This window comes from Heptranchias perlo, chromosome 20 (assembly GCF_035084215.1).
Source record: "Heptranchias perlo isolate sHepPer1 chromosome 20, sHepPer1.hap1, whole genome shotgun sequence".
In the NCBI taxonomy this organism is placed as follows: Eukaryota; Metazoa; Chordata; class Chondrichthyes; order Hexanchiformes; family Hexanchidae; genus Heptranchias; species Heptranchias perlo.
Window position 1 is genome coordinate 36,318,783 of NC_090344.1, and position 18,052 is coordinate 36,336,834.

Genomic DNA, 18,052 nt, shown 5'->3' on the forward strand with positions numbered 1-18,052 from the left:
AACAGTATTCACTTGGTGTGTGTTATCTGCAAGCATTGAAAGACTGTTTCTCTAAGATTGGCTGCTGTTATACCACATTTGGCATTCAGCTACACTCTCCATTATACACTATTATCTGTTGCAGCCTGTACTCTTGCTACCGTTCGCTCCTGAGTGCGATCCCACAGGAATATAGGAACAGGAGGAAGCCATTCAGCACCTCAAGCCTTTCTGCTAATCAATTAGATCATGGCTGATCTATATCTTAACTCCATCTACCCACCTTGGTTCCATAACCCTTCATATCCTTGCCTAACAAAAATCGTCACCCCTGACTGGCCTAGCTCTAATTTTAAGGTTATGCTCCCTTGTTCTGGGTTCCCCCGCCAGTGGAAATAGTTTCTCTCTATCTACCCTAGCAACTCCTTTTTTTAACATTTTAAACACCTCAACCAAATCACCCCTTATCCTTCTAAACTCAAGGGAATGCAAGCTGTCCTCATAATTTAACCCTTTAGCCCCAGTATCGTTGTGGCAAATTTTGAAGTAGTCTAGCAAGCCACGACTATCTTGGGGCAACTAGTAACAAACACTGCCTTGCCAGCATCACCTTCATCCTGAGAACAAATAGGAGGCTAGTAGGGAATAGTTTTTTTTAAAAAAAAAAGCAAAATATCTAGATTATTTTCTGTCTGAGAGAGGCCGAAAGCTGCTTCTCCTGCTGCTTTAGCTCAGATAATGACTTGTAGCACTCCAGGTTGTTATCTGCAGGCTTGGTTCCAGGTAGCCTGATCAGCAAATGCACAAATTAGCATTTTCTGTTGAAAAAACACGAGTGCGAGATAAGATGGGACAATTTCTCACATGCCAGTGTGGTTTTCAATGGCAACAAAGCTTGAAGTGAGCGCTGTGTTGATTTAGATCATGGAAAGTTCTGAGTAAAAGTAGACTATTGAGCTTTTTTTTGGTTGGAGTCTTCCTGGACACTGCCTTGCTGAATTTGCCAGGTTTGCATTGGAGTTGCCATTGTGAGACCATGCTTTGGTAAATGGTGACTGGAGATTACATGGTTGCGGGGTATGTACTCCACTGTTTAGTCATGATGCGCCTATCATCATAGTGTGGGGCAGACTTGATGGACCAGCTGGTCTTTGCCTGCCTGTCAATTTTGTACATTCATATAAACACCTCCAAGTGACACCAATGTAAAAGAAGCTCTTCTCTCAGAAAGCACTTCATGGAACATGGACTTGTAGTGCAATGGCTGTTTATACAGGCTAATGTTAATCACATTTGGTGAAATGGCTCTTCCAGGAGATGATTCCAACACCCCCCACCCCCCCCCCCCCAACCAACCTCCAAGCATGTGGTTTGCTTTCCACTCCACATGTTCCCCTCCAGAAGGCACTGGTGCCAGGTGTTCTTCAATCCCTTGCTCAAATGACCATTGTTTAATGTGTGCCTCAGATGGGAGTGTCGGCAGGGTTTTGTCCTGGAGGCGAGAGGGGTAGAAAGAGCATGATGGCAAATTCAAATACTGTCTCTTCCCACCATCCACGTTTGCACACGCTCCAACCTGGTGTCGCTGATCTATTTCTCCCTTCCCCCCCCCCCCCCCCCTCCCCCCAATGGCAGCTCGGGTGCCAAGGCCATCCTGGATGAGTTCAGTGAACATATCAGATTGGCAATGGAACCTGGGATCTCTGGTCTGCCATGTGCTGCCTTCACCAGCTGACCCATCTGGGAGTTTTCAGACTAACTACAATCTTCCAGTTCTGAACACAGGATTTAATTTTATGCTTTTTAGACCGGAAAATTAAAAGTTCCTTTTAAAATTCTTTTGACGCTGTGCAGGTACTGATGAGAATGCCATAATTGAAGTGCTGACCAACAGAACTATAGCCCAGAGGCAGCAGATCAAACTGGACTTCAAGACTTCCTTTGGCAGGGTATGTTTTTGCTGCAGTACTCTTCGTCCGTGACCAGGATATGCAGGTTTCTGAAGTTACTGAGATGTACTAATAGCTGATGTTAATTTTGAACACTGTAATCCACAATGGGCCTCGAGGAACTAGCTGGTTGCCAGGAAACTAGTTGCTGGATTTAATGAATTTCAATCGGAGTGACTGATATCCAGGCAACATAAGAGTATATCTTGATCATACACTTTACTCAACTGTGTAGTGTTAATTGAGACTTGTCTCGGGTTCTCCAGAAGATCTTTAAAAGCCAAATGGAGCTATGAGTAAGGACAAACTAAGGATAACTGTCCATTAATTCTGCCCCGAGGTTCATCGCAGGATATTCTGTTCCTCTTTGCCAAAAAGAATATGAAGTGTGTGTTTTTCTCCTTTTTTCTGACACTCTGCTCTCCTGAATCCAGGTTGCTGTTTTTTTTTCTCTCCCATCTCATCAGTTGAGTGTCTGCAGACTCTTCAATCCTGAGAGAGACCAGAGCTGAACCCAATATACAACCCACGTCTGTGCACTCCCAGCAAGGGTCACTGAATCGTCTTCAGGGATGGGAATGGTGGCCCTTCTGCCCCTTCCCTAACACAGAAATCAGCTAATTCTGTATATTTTGGAGATCAAGCCCTGCATTCATTCTGGTCATGGCTGCTTTTTATCTTAATTAACTGAGGCATCAGGGCATCCTGAAGAAATGGAACTGGAATTCTCAATACAAGCCAGTCTTCATAGTATCATAGTGGGTACAGCACAGGGGGAGGCTATTTGGCCCATCGTGCCTGTGCCAGCTCTTTGAAAGAGCTATCCAATTAGTCCCATAGCCCTGCAACTTTTTTCCTTTTCAAGTATTTATCCAATTCCCTTTTGACAGTTCCTATTGAATCTGCTTCCACTACCCATTTCAGGCAGTGCACTCCAGACCATTACAACTTGTGTAAAAAGACATTTCCTCATGTCACCTCTGGCTCTTTTGCTGATCACCTTAAATCTGCGTCCTCTAGTTACCGACCCTTCTGCCACTGGAAACAGTTTCTCCTTGTTTACTCTATCAAAACCGATTTTGAACACTTCTATCAAGTCTCCCTTAACATTCTCTGTTCAAAGAGAACAACCCCAGCTTCTCCAGTCTCCACATAACTGAAGTCCCTCATCCACAGCATCATTCTAGTAAATCTCCTCTGCCTCCTCTCTAAGGCCTTGACATCCTGGGTGGTGCCCAGAATTGAACACAACACTCCAGCTGCGGCCTAACCAGTACCGTATAGGTATTAAGGTCAGCCACGGTGTAATGAATAATTCACAGGGCCATTTGGAAACTTAGTTATATTGTGGTTGAGGTGGCATTAAACACTTATCTTTCTCTTTACTCCCCACCAAAAAAAAACCTTACTTGCTCTGAGCAACAGCTGAATGAAGTGTTGCACCATCTCAACTTCAACTTTTTCTTTGCCAGTACCCCAAAATTCTTCACCTCTGTTTCCTCTCCTCCTAAAAATCCATATCTGACAACAGTTTCTTGTTTACTCTGCCCTGCTGTCCGACCTTGCTGCTGCCCTGAACCATGGGTCGTAGCCTTTTGCCGATGTTTCTCAATGTAAAGCAGTTCAGTGTTTTTTGTTTTAAACTTTTTTTTTGGAAAGAGCCAAAAGTACTGAAAGGGTTAACTTCCTTTTTAGGATTAAGGGTGAAGAGGAATTATACAAAGCCCCATGCAGCATGGGGAAGCTGACTTGCAAAGAGCGCTTCATTATTGCTTCCAGTTTTAGCCCGTTAACTGTTCCAATTCTGTTGCCAACAAATGCTTAAACAGATTTTGTTCTGAAAATCAAAACTGTAATGTAACCTGGCAGAAAGGGACTTGAGACCCCCAGTCTTCCTCTGCACTGGCTGGCGCACCTATGCGTGAAAACGCTGTCCTTTTAGCTCAACTTTGGTTCAGATCAAGTCCAGACATAGTCATAGAGTTGTACAGCACGGATAGAGGCCCTTCGGCCCATCGTGTCCGCGCCGGCCATCAGCCCTGTCTACTCTAATCCCATATTCCAGCATTTGGTCCGTAGCCTTGTATGCTATGGCATTTCAAGTGCTCATCCAAATGCTTCTTGAATGTTGTGAGGGTTCCTGCCTCCACAACCCTTTCAGACAGTGAGTTCCAGACTCCAACCACCCTCTGGGTGAAAAAGTTCTTTCTAAAATCCCCTCTAAACCTCCCGCCTTTTACCTTGAATCTATGTCCCCTTGTTATAGAACCCTCAACGAAGGGGAAAAGCTCCTTAGTATCCATCCTATCTGTGCCCCTCATAATTTTGTACACCTCAATCATGTCCCCCCTCAGCCTCCTCTGCTCCAAGGAAAACAAACCCAATCTTCCCAGTCTCTCTTCATAGCTGAAGCGCTCCAGCCCTGGTAACATCCTGGTGAATCTCCTCTGCACCCTCTCCAAAGCGATCACATCCTTCCTGTAGTGTGGCGACCAGAACTGCACACAGTACTCCAGCTGTGGCCTAACCAGTGTTTTCTACAGCTCCATCATAACCTCCTTGCTCTTATATTCTATGCCTCGGCTAATAAAGGCAAGTATCCCATATGCCTTCTTTACCACCTTATCTACCTGTTCCGCCGCCTTCAGGGATCTGTGAACTTGCACACCAAGATCCCTCTGACCCTCTGTCTTGCCTAGGGTCCTCCCATTCATTGTGTATTCCCTTGCCTTGTTAGTCCCTCCAAAGTGCATCACCTTGCACTTTTCCGGGTTAAATTCCATTTGCCACTGTTCCGCCCATCTGACCAACCCATCTATATCGTCCTGCAGACTGAGGCTATCCTCCTCGCTATTTACCACCCTACCAATCTTTGTATCATCAGCGAACTTACTGATCATACCTTTTACATTCATATCCAAGTCATTAATGTAGACCACAAACAGCAAGGGACCCAGCACCGATCCCTGTGGCACCCCACTGGCCACAGGCTTCCAGTCACAAAAACAACCTTCGACCATCACCCTCTGCCTTCTGCCACTAAGCCAGTTTTGTATCCAAAGTGCCAAGGCACCCTGGATTCCATGGGCTCGTACCTTCTTGACCAGTCTCCTGTGGGGGACTTTATCGAAGGCCTTACTGAAATCCATGTTGACTAGTTTTTTTTTTCCTGACCAGTCTCTTGGTTCCAAGTTGAGATGCATGTCACAGCTGCAATCTAGGCCCAAGGGAATGTGAGTCTTCGGCAAAACAATCCAGTAATTAGGTTATCTCGGTTAGAGAGGCAGAGACACGTGATCAGAAATAGCAGTATCACTTGGTGCGATCGAGAATAGCTCTTTAAACGCATTTTCAAACTAGGGTTCCTGGTGTCCAGGGGGTCCGTGAGAGAACCCTAAGGGAGGTCATCCGATTGTCGTATTTGTTGACATACCAACAAGTTTCTGTTGCTGTTACCAAATATTTTCTATAATAATGGCACTGTTTTCATGTAGGTAGGTAGGAACAAGGCTCCTGGGAGCATCAATATTTACTGCAGAGTAACTGACAGGGAGAAGTTTGAAAACAATGCTTCATAAGTGTGACCTATTACAATTTGGTAGGAAGAATGAGACCACATATTGCTTGGATAATAGTCTAAATGGGGCAGAGGGATCTGGGGGTAGTTGCACAAATCAAAGTAGCAATGCAGGTTTATACAGCCATTTTTTTTTTAAAAAAGCGCAAACCAAGCACTGGGGTGCATTTCTAGAGGGGTAGAGCTGAGAAGCAAACGTTATGTTAAACTTGTGTAGAACCTTGGTTAGACCACACTTGGAGTACTGTAAACAGTGCCTCTATATAACCTTTTTATAATGAGACCAGAACTGGAGAAGGAGCAAAAAAGATTTACTAGGATGATGCCAGAACTCAAGTTATACCTATCGGGAAAGATTGATCAGGCTGAGGCTTTTTTTTCCTCTAGAAAAGACTGAAGGGTGACCTGAGAGGCCTTTAAGATTACGAAAGGGTTTGATAGGGTAGACGTAGAGATGTTTCCACTTGCGGGGGAGACCAGAACTAGGCCCATATATGATAGTCACTAATAAATCCAATAGAGAATTGAGGAGAAACTTCTTTACCCAGAGTGGTTAGAATGTGGAACTCACTACCACAAGGAGTAGTTGAGGTGACTAGCATAGATACATTTAAAGGGAAGCAAAATAAGTACATGACAGAAGGGAATAGAAGGGTATGTTGATCAGGTTGGATTTAATGGGGAGGGAGGAGGCTTGTGTCAAGCACGGACCTGTTGGACAGAATGGCCTGTTTCTGTGCTGTACATTCTATGTAATATGTAATAACTGTGTATATATCTCATCTGTGTATTGCAGGAAAAGCTATACAATGAACTCATGGGGGGGAGCCTTATCTGACCCTAGATAGCTTAATGTTGTCGCTGCGCAGTTAAAAGCATTGATTTCAGTCACAAGCTCGTCCCTCCGTGTATTCTGGAGCACACCAACATCTCAAAAGCTATCCAATGTTATTTTTATGTTTGGATTTGACCATGCTTGTTAAATCCTTTCATTTGCATTTTAAACCAAAAAGTTCATTGTCCTTGGTCCAAGGATGGAGGAGACTGATGTGGCGATTAAAATACAGGGAAACAAAATGTTTGTTCGAGGTTGGCTTCAGGGTTAATGTGTGGTCGTTTTAACTGATACCAGTTTATTTGACTTCTTGTCCTCTTTCCCCCTCCCACATTGATACAGGATCTGATTGCTGACTTGAAGTCTGAAGTTTCCGGGAACTTTGAGCAGGTTATTGTCGGATTGATGATGACTCCGACCATGTATGATGTACACGAACTAAAGAATGCAATAAAGGTACAGGAACTGCAAATTGTCTGGTGTGGGCCTTCGCTTAGTGTAAATATTTGAACACCTTGGGAGGCAAGTTGAGGGAGGGATGGGTGATTTGCAGTCCAAGGATGCAGTATTACCAGTGAGATCGGGTTTGTATCCTGCCAGCCAGCTGATCTGTTATCTCTTGAGTATTGAAGGTTAGAAATCCTACCTCGTGGTCCGTCACGATATATTAATGTTTAACGGCTAGCTGAAATTAATTAGATACAGAAGTTATAAAGGTGTAGTAATATCTGTTCACAGAATCTGGAATAATACAGCACAGAAGGTAGCTGTTCAGCCCATCATGCTTTCTTTGAAGGAGCAATCCAATTAGTCCCACTCCCCTGCTCTTGCCCTATAGCCCTGCAATTTTTTTCCTTTTCATGCATTTATCCAATTCCCTTTTGAAAGTTACTATTGAATCTGCTTCCACCAGACTTTTCTGGCAGTGCATTCCAGATCATAATTCGCTTTGTAAAAAATTTCTCCATCTCCCCAATGGTTCTTGTCCCATTACCTTAAATTTCTGTCCTGATTACTGAGCCTTCTACCTCTGGAAACAGTTTCTCCTTATTTACTCTTGTCAAAACCCTGTTGGTACATGTAATCTAAGCTGACACTCCAGTGCAACACTGAGGCGATGGGACATTAAACCGAGGGCTTATCTGCCTGTCCTGCTGTTTCAAACAGACAATCGAAGATCCTATGGACCCATTTTGAAGAAGCAAACAATCCTTCCTTGAGCAACTCCACTAAAAACTAAATGGGTGGCTCATCTCATTGATTGTGGGATCTTGCTGTGTGCAAAATGTTTGCCTACATAAGAACAGTCACTTCACCTTGAAGCAATTCATTGTACCGAGAGTATGAATAGACTGGCTGCCACATAAGGGAATCCAAAAGTCTTCTACAGGCATATAAATATTAAACGGGTAGTAAGGAGGGCTGGGGCCGATTAGGGACCATAAAGGACATCTACTCATGGAAGCAGAGGGCATAGCCGAGGTACTAAATGAGTACTTAGCATCTGTCCTTACCATGAAAAGATGCTGCCAGAGTCTCAGTAAAGGAAGACATAGTTGAGATACTGGATGGGCTAACAATTAAGAGGAGGTGCTAGAAAGGCTAGCTGTACTTAAAGTAGATAAGTCACCTGGTCCGGATGGGATGCATTCTAGGTTGCTGAGGGAAGAAAGGGTGGACATTGCGGAGGTACTGGCCATAATCTTCTAATCATCCTTAGATACGGGTGCGGTGCCAGAAGACTGGAGAATTGTTCAAAAAAGGGTGTAAGGATAAACCCAGCAACTATAGGTCAGTCAGTTTGACCTCTGTGGTGGGGAAACTGAGACGATAATCAGGGACCGAATTAAGTCACTTGGACGAGTGTGGATTGATAAGGGAAAGTCAGCACGGATTTGTTAAAGGCAAATCGTGTTTAACTAACTAGTTATTTGAGGTATCAGAGGGTCAATGAGGACAATGCAGTTGATGTGTATATGGACTTTCAAAAGGTGTTTGATAAAGTACTGCATAGTAGGCTTATCAAGATTTCCCATGGAATAAAGGGGGCAGTAGCAACACTGACACAGAAATGCAAGAGAGTAGTGGTGACCGGTTGTTTCTTGGACTGGAGGGAGGTGTACAGTGGTGGTCCCCAGGGGCCACTGCTTTTCTTTATATATTAATGACTTGGACTTGGGTGTACAGGGCATAATTTCAAAATGTGCAGATGACACAAAACTTGGAAGGGTAGTAAACAGTGAGGAGGATAGTGATAGACTTCAAGAGGATATAGACAGGCTGGTGGTGTGGGCAGACATATGGCAGATGAATGCGAAGTGATACATTTTGGTAGGAAGAATGCAGAGAGGCAATATAAACTAGAGGGCACAATTCTAAAAGGGGTACAGGAACAGAGACCTGGGAGCATATGTGCACAAATTGTTGAAGGTGGCAGGGCAGGTTGAGAAAGTGGTTAAAAAAGCATATGGGATCCTGGGCTTTATAAATAGAGGCATAGAGTACAAAAGTAAGTAAGACATGATGAACTTTTATAAAATACTGGTTCAGCCACAACCGGTGTATTGTGTCCAGTTCTGGGCACCGCATGTCAGGAAAGATGAGCAGGCGGAAGAGATTTACTAGAATGATTTCAGGGATGAGGGACTTTAGTTATGTGGATAGACTGGAGAAGCTGGGATTGTTCTCCTTGGAACAGCGAAGGTTGCATAGAGATTTGATAGAGGTATTCAGAATCATGAAGGGTCAAGACAGAGAAACTGTTCCCATTGGTGGAAGGGTCAAGAACCAGAGGGCATAGATTAAGGAGATTGGCAAAAGTGACATGAGGGAAAAACTTTTTGACTCAGCGAGTGATTAGGATCTGGAATGCACTGCCTGAGGGGGTCGTGGAAGCAGATTCAATCAAGGCCTTCAAAAGAGAACTGGATAAGTACTTGAAAGTAAAAAAAAAAAAATTGCAGGGCTACGGGGAAAGGGTGGGGGACTGGGACTAGCTGGATTGCTCTTGCATAGAGCCAGTGTGGACTCGATGGGCTGAATGTCCTCCTTCTGTGCTGTAACCTTTATGATTCTATTGTATGAAGGTCTTTGAGATCTCATGAGTTTCATATATATTCAGTGTGCTTTGGTTTTAGGGCAGCTGGAAGCAGTGTGAGCTCATCCTAACCAATTTATTGTTGTCAAATGAATTTTCAACGGCCAAAATTGTTCTGGTAATTACAAAGTGGTGATATTATTACCATGAAGTGTACATAATGCCACATGTGTTGACTTTATTGCTGTGAAATATGAAAAATATTAATCCTGTAGGTGCAAAGATGTAAAATTGTATAGCGTCCACACTTGCTAAAGGTCATCTACATAATGAATTTCTTGTACCTTATCACTAAGTTCTTATCGCTACTTCCCTCCACCCCCTGCGCACACAGCAAAACTGTCAACTTCTGTTCCGTTGAAGCTGATAATTTGACACTGACTTGGCCCGACTCCCTTATTTCTCCCATTTATAAAATGTGCGCTCTCAAAAGAAAATTCAAATATTAACAATGCTGGTTGGCTGGGTTCCCTGGCTTGCTATGGCTGCTATTCTGATTTTCTTCTCCCTGCTGTTTGTACACAATTTACACTGTATCATTAGGCAGCCATCTGGGTCTTAAATAAATAATCATTACTACATATATATGCAGGTAATTGCTGATTTCAAACCAGAGTCCTTGACTTCTGATACCCTTGACTCTTCAGGTATTTGGATAGTCAAAGTCTGACCAAGCTGCTAGTTCCTGCATTCATTTGACACCTGGCATTCCTCTTGCCAGAAGAGTGTCTCACTGGGGAAGAAGTTAACTGCGTCATTGTATCTCTACAATGGGCTATTTCACCACCAAACTGCACCAAAATCAAAATATTGTCACATGACTAAAACCACTTGGCAATCTTGAAATGAAGTCAAGTTTCTTGTAAGGGTGAGGGGAGAATAATGATGAGACCAGTTAAGAACAACTCTCATTTATAAAGTGCCTTTTTAATGTAGTAAAATGTCCCAAGGTGCTTCACAGGAGTCTTGTACAAAATTTGACACCAAGCCACATGGGGATATTAGGACAGGTGACCAAAGCTTGGTCAAAGAGGTAGGAAGGAGGAGGAAAGAGGGAGAGAAGTTTAGAGAGAATTCCAGGGCTTGGGGCCTAGACAGCTGACTGCATAGCCGCCAACGGTGGAGTGATGGAAATCAGGGATGTGCAAGAGACCAGAATTGGAGTGCAGAGATCTCTGGAGGGTTGTTGGGCTGGAGGAAGTCAGAGGGACGAGGCCATGGAGGGATTTGAAGATAAGGATGAGAATTTTAAAATTGAGGCATTGCCGGACCGGGAGCCATTGTAGGTCAGCGAGCACAGGGGTGACTGGTGAAGCGGACTTAGTGCGAGTTAGATGCAGCAGAGTTTTGGATGAGCTCAAGTTTACGGAGGGTGGAAGATGGGAGACTGGCCAGGAAAGGGTGAGGGGAGAACAGTTGAGAATTGGTACATTGGCAATATTTAGATGGTGTCCCCCTCAGAACAGGGGGGAATGGCAACGATTCACTTGTGTCCAACTCCTTGCTGATGTGAACGATTGGTGATGAAGCAGTTGATACACTTTCTCAGCAGGAGCTGCTGAAATGCTCTTGATGCAGTCCTTCGTGTAACATAGACTGCTATTCCAATCATCTAACTGTTCTAGAAACCAGGGATTTTTATCCCCCCATTGGCAGGCAACAACACACCATTGCCCAGTTCATTTTGATTTCTTGCTTCACTGTAAGCCAAGTATTTTGCTAATTTAATGTTCTCTAGTATGTTTGTTCCTTTATTGCACAAGTCCATCAGTTTGGTGATTTGGAATAATTCCACTTCCAGTCACCAAATTTGTAAAGCAATTTGGTAACTGCGGTACCTCTGCTATGTCAATGTACTTTTCAATGGGCTGCTGCTCCTTACACTTCTGATCTATGGAACTGAATTTCTAAACACCACTGCTTTTTCAACCACGTTGATTGTGACTTTTTGTATTGAGTTATTGAGCCCCTTATTCAAACCAGTTCTTTAACTTGCTGGTGAAACATGTATTTGGGATAAAGACAGCTCTATAAACATCTGCCTCAATCCTTTTCATTTTTCTCCCTCTGTCTCCCAAAGGTATGGAGCCATGCTGTGGTATAACTCCATAGGCAGTGATGGGGCTTGTAATGCTTCTTTCAAGTGGCTGATCTTCCTGTGCCAGCCAAGTGTACTCGGGCAGTTTGATCCGACCGTTTTGCTGACCCAAATCCAGTCGTCTTGTGACATGCAGCCTCTGCCGTAGGATCACTGGATAGTAACCAAGAGTAGGAGCCCTGACTCTGCCCTCTTCCCTAGATCACTCTATTCAGTTGTGATGCCCCCCACCCTGCCATTCCAGCTAACTCAGTGCATACCAGGGATTGGACCTTTCTGCCCTGTCTGACTTTCTACCACAATGGGTGGTGCATTTACCCAGAGAATTTGGAACTTTTAAGGCTGGGTACTCTTGTCTATTGAGTCAGAAGGTTGTGGGTTTAAGCCCCACTCCAGAGACTTGAGCACATAATCTAGGCTGACTCTCCAGTGCTGTACTGTTGGAGGTGCCATCTTTCGGATGAGATGTGAAACTGAGGCTCCATCTGCCCTCAAGTGAAAGTAAAAGATCCCATAAACACTATTCAAAGAGCAGGAGAGTTCTCCCCTGTGTCCTGGCCAATATTTATCCCTCAACCAACATCAGTAAAACAGATCCTCTGATCATTTATCTCATTGTTTGTGGGACCTTGCTGTGCAAAAACTGGCTGCTGTATTTCCCTACATTATAACCATGACAACACTTTAAAAGTCGTTTTTTGGCTGTGAAGGGCATTGGGTGTCCTAAAGCTGTGAAAGATGCTGTATAAATGCAGGTTCATTCTTGTCTATTTTCACCTGCTGAGAAGTGAAGGGCAACTGTCAAGATCCAATGGGAACATTGCAGTGTACTTAGCACTGAGTAATCCTAAATGTCTGAAGATACAACACATTAATGTTCTGGATTACATGGCTTGTGTTACAACTGAAGAGAATCTTAACTCAACAAGTGCTGTTGTTGAGCCACCCATGATTCTCTTGTCTACATTGCCCAAGTACAGAACAATGGCTTTGATTAATCACTTTGTAATTGGTGATTTTTAAAGTAGTTCTGTTCCATTTGTATGTGCATGTGTTTTTTCCATTCGACTTAACTCAGCAAATAAGAACATGGAGTCTGGAGAGGAGTTCAGCCTATGAAGCCAACTCCATCCGGAATCTCTTATTATGGATTACCTCTCTCCCCCAACCACCTCCCAATCACTACCAACTCTTGATCCTACTTTAAGGAGCATTAAGTTCCTTCTCCTACCTCCCCTGAAAAAAGAAGCAAGAGATATTAATATTTTTCACCCTTCTCAAAAGATAATTGATCCAGCTACCTTTTTAAGTGACCCTGAATCAATTCTCTTCTCTGGAAGTTTGTTTCACAGGTCCACTAACCTGCGGGGAGAAAAGTTGTTTTTCGTAATCTCGTTCCAAGGCTTGTGAAATTGGTACTTGTATCTTCTAGTTCCTACATTAATTATGTTTGCTGAAAACACTTCTTGTGCTTATTATAATATAAATAAGAGCCTTGAAATACAAGGTTGATTTTTTTTTTTTCCCCCCCCAGTCACTGTTTACCGTGACCCAAATTTCAACTTGGCAGTGCCTGTCTCCCTCCAACTCGGAGCCAAGTACTAGTGTCTCTGGTTAAGTATTGCTGGCATATAAATGACACACCGCACATTGAACTTGCGTTCACTGAAATATTTAATTACAGTCAAATCAATATTTGAAGGTGAGTTTTTATTTTTAAAAAACACCAAGAACACATTCCTGGTGTCCTGAAAGCTGCAAATTGCCAGCACCTTTATTTTTTTCACTTTTCGTAGTCTCTGACAGGTCCAACTACACCATTTATCAAGCATCCTTGGGATGAGACATTAAACTGGTCCTTTCTGTCCATTGAAGTGGATGTTAAAAATCTTATTGTATGATTCGAAGAACAGCACACTGTTATTTAGTCATTTTTGGACTCTCACGATCTGTTGCTTGTAACCAGTTCACTATCTTCAACAAAACAGACAACTTAGAAATCGAATACTTAGAAGTTACAACACGGAAACAGGCCATTCGGCCCAATCAGTCTGTCGACGTTTACCCTCTATGTCAGCAAATAGTCCTCATCGCATTTACTCACTCTGTTCCTGTGTCCCTTCATCCTGTTTTCCTCCATCCGCCTATCTAACCTTGAATGCTGACAGTTTCTGCCTCAACCATTAGCCTTGGATGTGAATTCCACAGCCTCACAACTAATGTTTTTTCTGAGCCTCATCCTGGCCATTGGTTCTGGCCAACATTCCTCCCTCAGCCAACGCCACCAAAAGAAAAAACGATTAATTGGTCCTTCACATCGTTGCTCATTTCCATTTGGATGTTGCTGCTGCCCTTGCCTAAATAATAGTCCCTGTACTCCCAAAATTATTCATTGCCAGATGTCTCAAAAGCACTTCATACAATGTAGATCAATAATAATTTTAAGCCTGTTATAATCTAGGGCACGTAATGGACTTGCAATCTTAACGGAACACTTTTTTAATTAAGTGCTTTGTTTTTACAGCCATAGAAACATTTGTAGGATGAAGAAGCTTTAATTGGCTGCATTAAATAATTTTATTCACTCTTGATCTAGTTGCTGTGCCATTTTTTAATTCTAAATCTGCAAGGTAACATCTAATCCATCATAAATGTAATGCGTTGCTATGAAATCTGAAAGGAAGGTGTGACTAAATGTGTTTGTCCACAGGGTGCTGGTACTGATGAAGGTTGTTTAATTGAAATTTTGGCTTCGCGGAACAATCGAGAAATCCAGGAGATTGTTGCCACATACAAGAAAGGTACTGTTTTTAAAATATAGAAGTGCTCCTGATGTGCAGAATTAACCCCTTCTCCCTCAAAACATTTACAATTGGCTTAGTTAGCTGTATCTGAAACCTTGCATCTGTGATGGAGTTAGGATGACGCTAATTTCAACCACAAGTTGCATTTATATCGTGCTTTTAATATAGTAAAATGTCCTAAGTAACTTCAAGATTGTTATCAAGGAAAAATTAACAGCTAAAGAAGGAGCCATTAGGACAGGTGACCAAAAGCTTGGTCAGAGGGGTTTTGGGGGGGGGGGGGGAATTCCAGAGCTGAAGGCACGGCTGCAAATGATGATGCAAAGGAAGTGGGGAGGATGGACAGAGTTGGAGGAGCGCAGAGATCTGAGTGTTTGTAGGGCTGGAGGAGGTTAGTGATGGGGAGGGATGAGGCCATGGAGGGATTTGAAAACAACAATGAGAATTTTAAAATTGTGTTGAATCTGTGTCCATGTTTGGCCATGATGTGAAGTACAGAATGCTGGTTGCTATTTCTGATTAAGGGAACTGAAATGCTTGTGTTTTGCTTCAATATTCCCTCTGCTCTGCCTACTAACATAATCTTTCTTTTTCAGAATTTGGCAAGAGTCTGGAGGATGACATCTGTGGGGACACTTCCTATATGTTTCAGAGAGTGCTGGTGTCCCTAGCAACGGTAAGAGACAAGACACCAGGGCCTATCCCGCACTCCCATCAGGGCACTGAGCTCACAAGGATCGGGGATCAAACAATCTGGGCTACGACCACACTTCTCCGACCTGCGTGCTCTGCAAGCACGTCTTCCTTTCTGGAACACTGGAGCGCCCTCTATCCTTACTATCCGGTTGGAATTGACATTTAGCAAATTGAGTATTTATATTGAGACGAACAAACCAGAGTTTTCAGTAGAACTAAAACCAGTCCGCTCAATTGACTCCTTACGGATGAGGACTGCCATTTGGCCCATCTTAATTCGCCATTAAAGAGCCCTCCTTACTGCAGCATTCAATTGTTTCTTAAAATGATCCCAAGGTTTCCTGCCTGCACTGCTTTGTCTGGGAGTCCAGTCTTTGTGATGTCGGTTCAAAGTTGTCCTTCTTTCTGAAAGATGGGGCAAATGGCAGTCCTCATCCTCAAAGGGATACAGGTTCCAAACTAGCAAACTTTTTGCTAGTTTGGAACCTGTATCCCTTTGAGCTGCTCATGCAATTTACTTATTTACTATTTGCATATCATTATAATGCTATATATCAGATCATCTCTTTGACTTTGCTGGGGGCGGGGTGCAATTTTAGCACAATTGCTGGGTGGGCTAACCACATGTTCGGGTGGAATGCTGGTTTAACAACCCACCCAATGTTACACTCCACTGACTTCAGTAGCGAGTAAAATCGAGCAGGGTGTAAAACCGGTGTGGTATCCAATCTGGTCAGTTTCCCAACGGGCGGGTTGGATTAAAATTGCCCCATCTTTCAGAAAGAAGGACTTGCATTTATATAGCACCTTTCAGGACATCACAAAGTACTTTACAGCCAATGAAGTAAATTTTCAAGTGTAGTCACCGTTGTAATGGAGGAAACTCAGCAGCCAATTTGCACACAGCAAGCTCCCACAAACAGCAGTGTGATAAACAACCAGAACAACAGTTTTGTTGGTGCTGGTTGAGGGATAAATGTTGGCCAGGATACCCGGGGAGAACTCCCCCTGCTCGTTCAGGGATGACGAGCTGACTTTTCTCCAGTCTGTGCTCATAACTCAAACTTCTGAGATTGAGGCGCGTCTTTGCACTGCCTCTCATGCCAGAGTATTTCGCTTGTTTTCTCGGCAACTGTGCTGAGAACTGGACTCTGTGCTCCAGGTCTGACCTGCCCTCTGCGGTTGCACCATGACTTCCTCTGACTTGTATTCTCCCAGGCATAGGACTTGCTTGACTATTTTTACAGCAGCCGGTACGTGCAGAGCAAAGTGCTGGCCTCACCAGCTGCAGGCCTGTACAGTAGGTTGTGTTCTCCTGAGTCTAGGGTTGGGGCCAGTAGGAGTGGCTGCTGCTGTCACTTGAGTTGAGTGAACCGAGAGAGAGGGAAGTGATCCTATTTCTTCGGTTGGGTCCTTCCTCATTGTAATGCACTCGCAATATAAAATGTTTCCTTCTTTACAGGGAAATAGAGATGAAGGAAGTCACGTGAATGAGGAACAAGCCAAGACTGATGCACAGGTTGGTAGCTGCACTGCGCAAATGGAAGCCGAAGAATGGTTTCATCTGGGGGCAGCTCAAGGTTTCGTGGGGGTCCCTGACAAGAGTTGGCCTCACCCCCCAAACTCATGGTCAAGCACTGAAGGGGTATCCAGGGCTTCTCTATGGATTTTCATACATCTGCATGTAAAATGGTGCAATTCCCTGTTACGTATTTATTCTGTTCAGGAGTACATAAGGCAGAAGCGCTCCATTCTGCTCTGACCATATCCACTTACCTAATCACTCCGACCCTTGTTTTTGTGAGGCCAATAGAAATATCTTTCTCCTACGCTACTCCTGTGTTTGTTACCCATTTTTCCCCTCGCGTGTGCTCTCTTTCGCTTTCTTTAGCGCACTCTTTCTCTCATTTTACAAATTTTAGCAAATGAAAGTATATAAGTGTAAAGTATCTTCCAGTGAAAATGAGACACCACCCACCCCTCGAGCCTGCTGCTCTCCCTCTTTCTTTTCTGTATGCTCTGTGTCACCCTCTTTCTGTTACTCCAGTTACCTGTAGACTCTCCTAAATGTTCTTGCCCTCTGGAGATCGCCTACTGCTGCCTTTTACTTGGTGTGATTCTTCTGAGCTCCACATTCATCATTGTACATACTTGCATGAGATGTTCACACTCCTCTCCTCCCTGGGGTGCCTGACACAGCTGTTCAATGTATATTTAGCAACTAAGCAAGATTCAGAAGATAAATCGGGACTACGTAAAATTGATGAGGCTGAGCATCGGAGGAACGGGGATGACTGCAGGATTTGCAGGTTCCTTCACCTGACCTTCATTTCATCTAATAAATTGAGCTGCCAATCTTTCCAAACCCCTTGGTTTGCGTAACCTGGTAGAGGTTGTGGAAGGAGGAATAAATGGGCACAGTTTAGCCATTTTGTGACCTGAACGACCGATTCAACTTTTATGAATAAGAGACATCGCACTAAAGGCCCATGTATAATCGTTCTGAAGTCTGATTCACGAACATTCACTTAACTACACTGCTTCCTGTCTTCTAATGCTGGCTTTAGTGACTAGATTCTGTTGCAGTCTTCCGAGGGGGTGTGGGTAACGTACCTGCAGGAATGCCAATTCCCAAATGTGTCTCACGACCACTTGTTCTGTCTTCCCTTTTGTAAACCAGACACTGTACGAGGCTGGCGAGAAGAAATGGGGGACGGACGAAGTTGCATTTTTGGCCATTCTCTGTATCAGGAACCCAACCCATTTGAGAAGAGGTGAGGCTTGTGCTAGTTGAAGGATTCAATTCTGCCAGTTGGGCAAACCATTGCCATTCTGCCTCCAGGACATGTTTGTGTTTAGTCAAGAGCATACTGCTAAATTTTTTGTTTAAATTGTTTATCTCGCTCTACAGTCTCAAACTAAATGCCATTCTATTAAGTCATAGTAGGTACAGCACAGGAGGATGCCATTCAGCCCATCATGCCCATGCTGCTCTTTGAAAGAGCTATCCAATTAGT

General features: G+C 43.7%; 1 protein-coding gene and 1 long non-coding RNA gene across 5 annotated transcripts in view; one reads left to right on the plus strand and one right to left on the minus strand.

The window, feature by feature from the left end:
- The window catches only part of LOC137335700 (uncharacterized), a 200,195-nt gene that overhangs the window by 160,817 nt on the left and 21,326 nt on the right, over nucleotides 1-18,052 (minus strand). The gene's annotated exons all lie outside the window — the stretch shown is intronic.
- LOC137335698 (annexin A4-like) overlaps nucleotides 1-18,052 on the plus strand; it is a 58,136-nt gene that overhangs the window by 22,261 nt on the left and 17,823 nt on the right. For both annotated transcript variants that reach the window (XM_068001000.1, XM_068001001.1), the window contains exons 4-9: nucleotides 1,834-1,928; nucleotides 6,683-6,796; nucleotides 14,246-14,336; nucleotides 14,936-15,015; nucleotides 16,498-16,554; nucleotides 17,716-17,809. In XM_068001000.1, coding sequence (XP_067857101.1) covers nucleotides 1,834-1,928; nucleotides 6,683-6,796; nucleotides 14,246-14,336; nucleotides 14,936-15,015; nucleotides 16,498-16,554; nucleotides 17,716-17,809 — 531 coding nt within the window. The remainder of the gene's footprint in view (nucleotides 1-1,833; nucleotides 1,929-6,682; nucleotides 6,797-14,245; nucleotides 14,337-14,935; nucleotides 15,016-16,497; nucleotides 16,555-17,715; nucleotides 17,810-18,052) is intronic.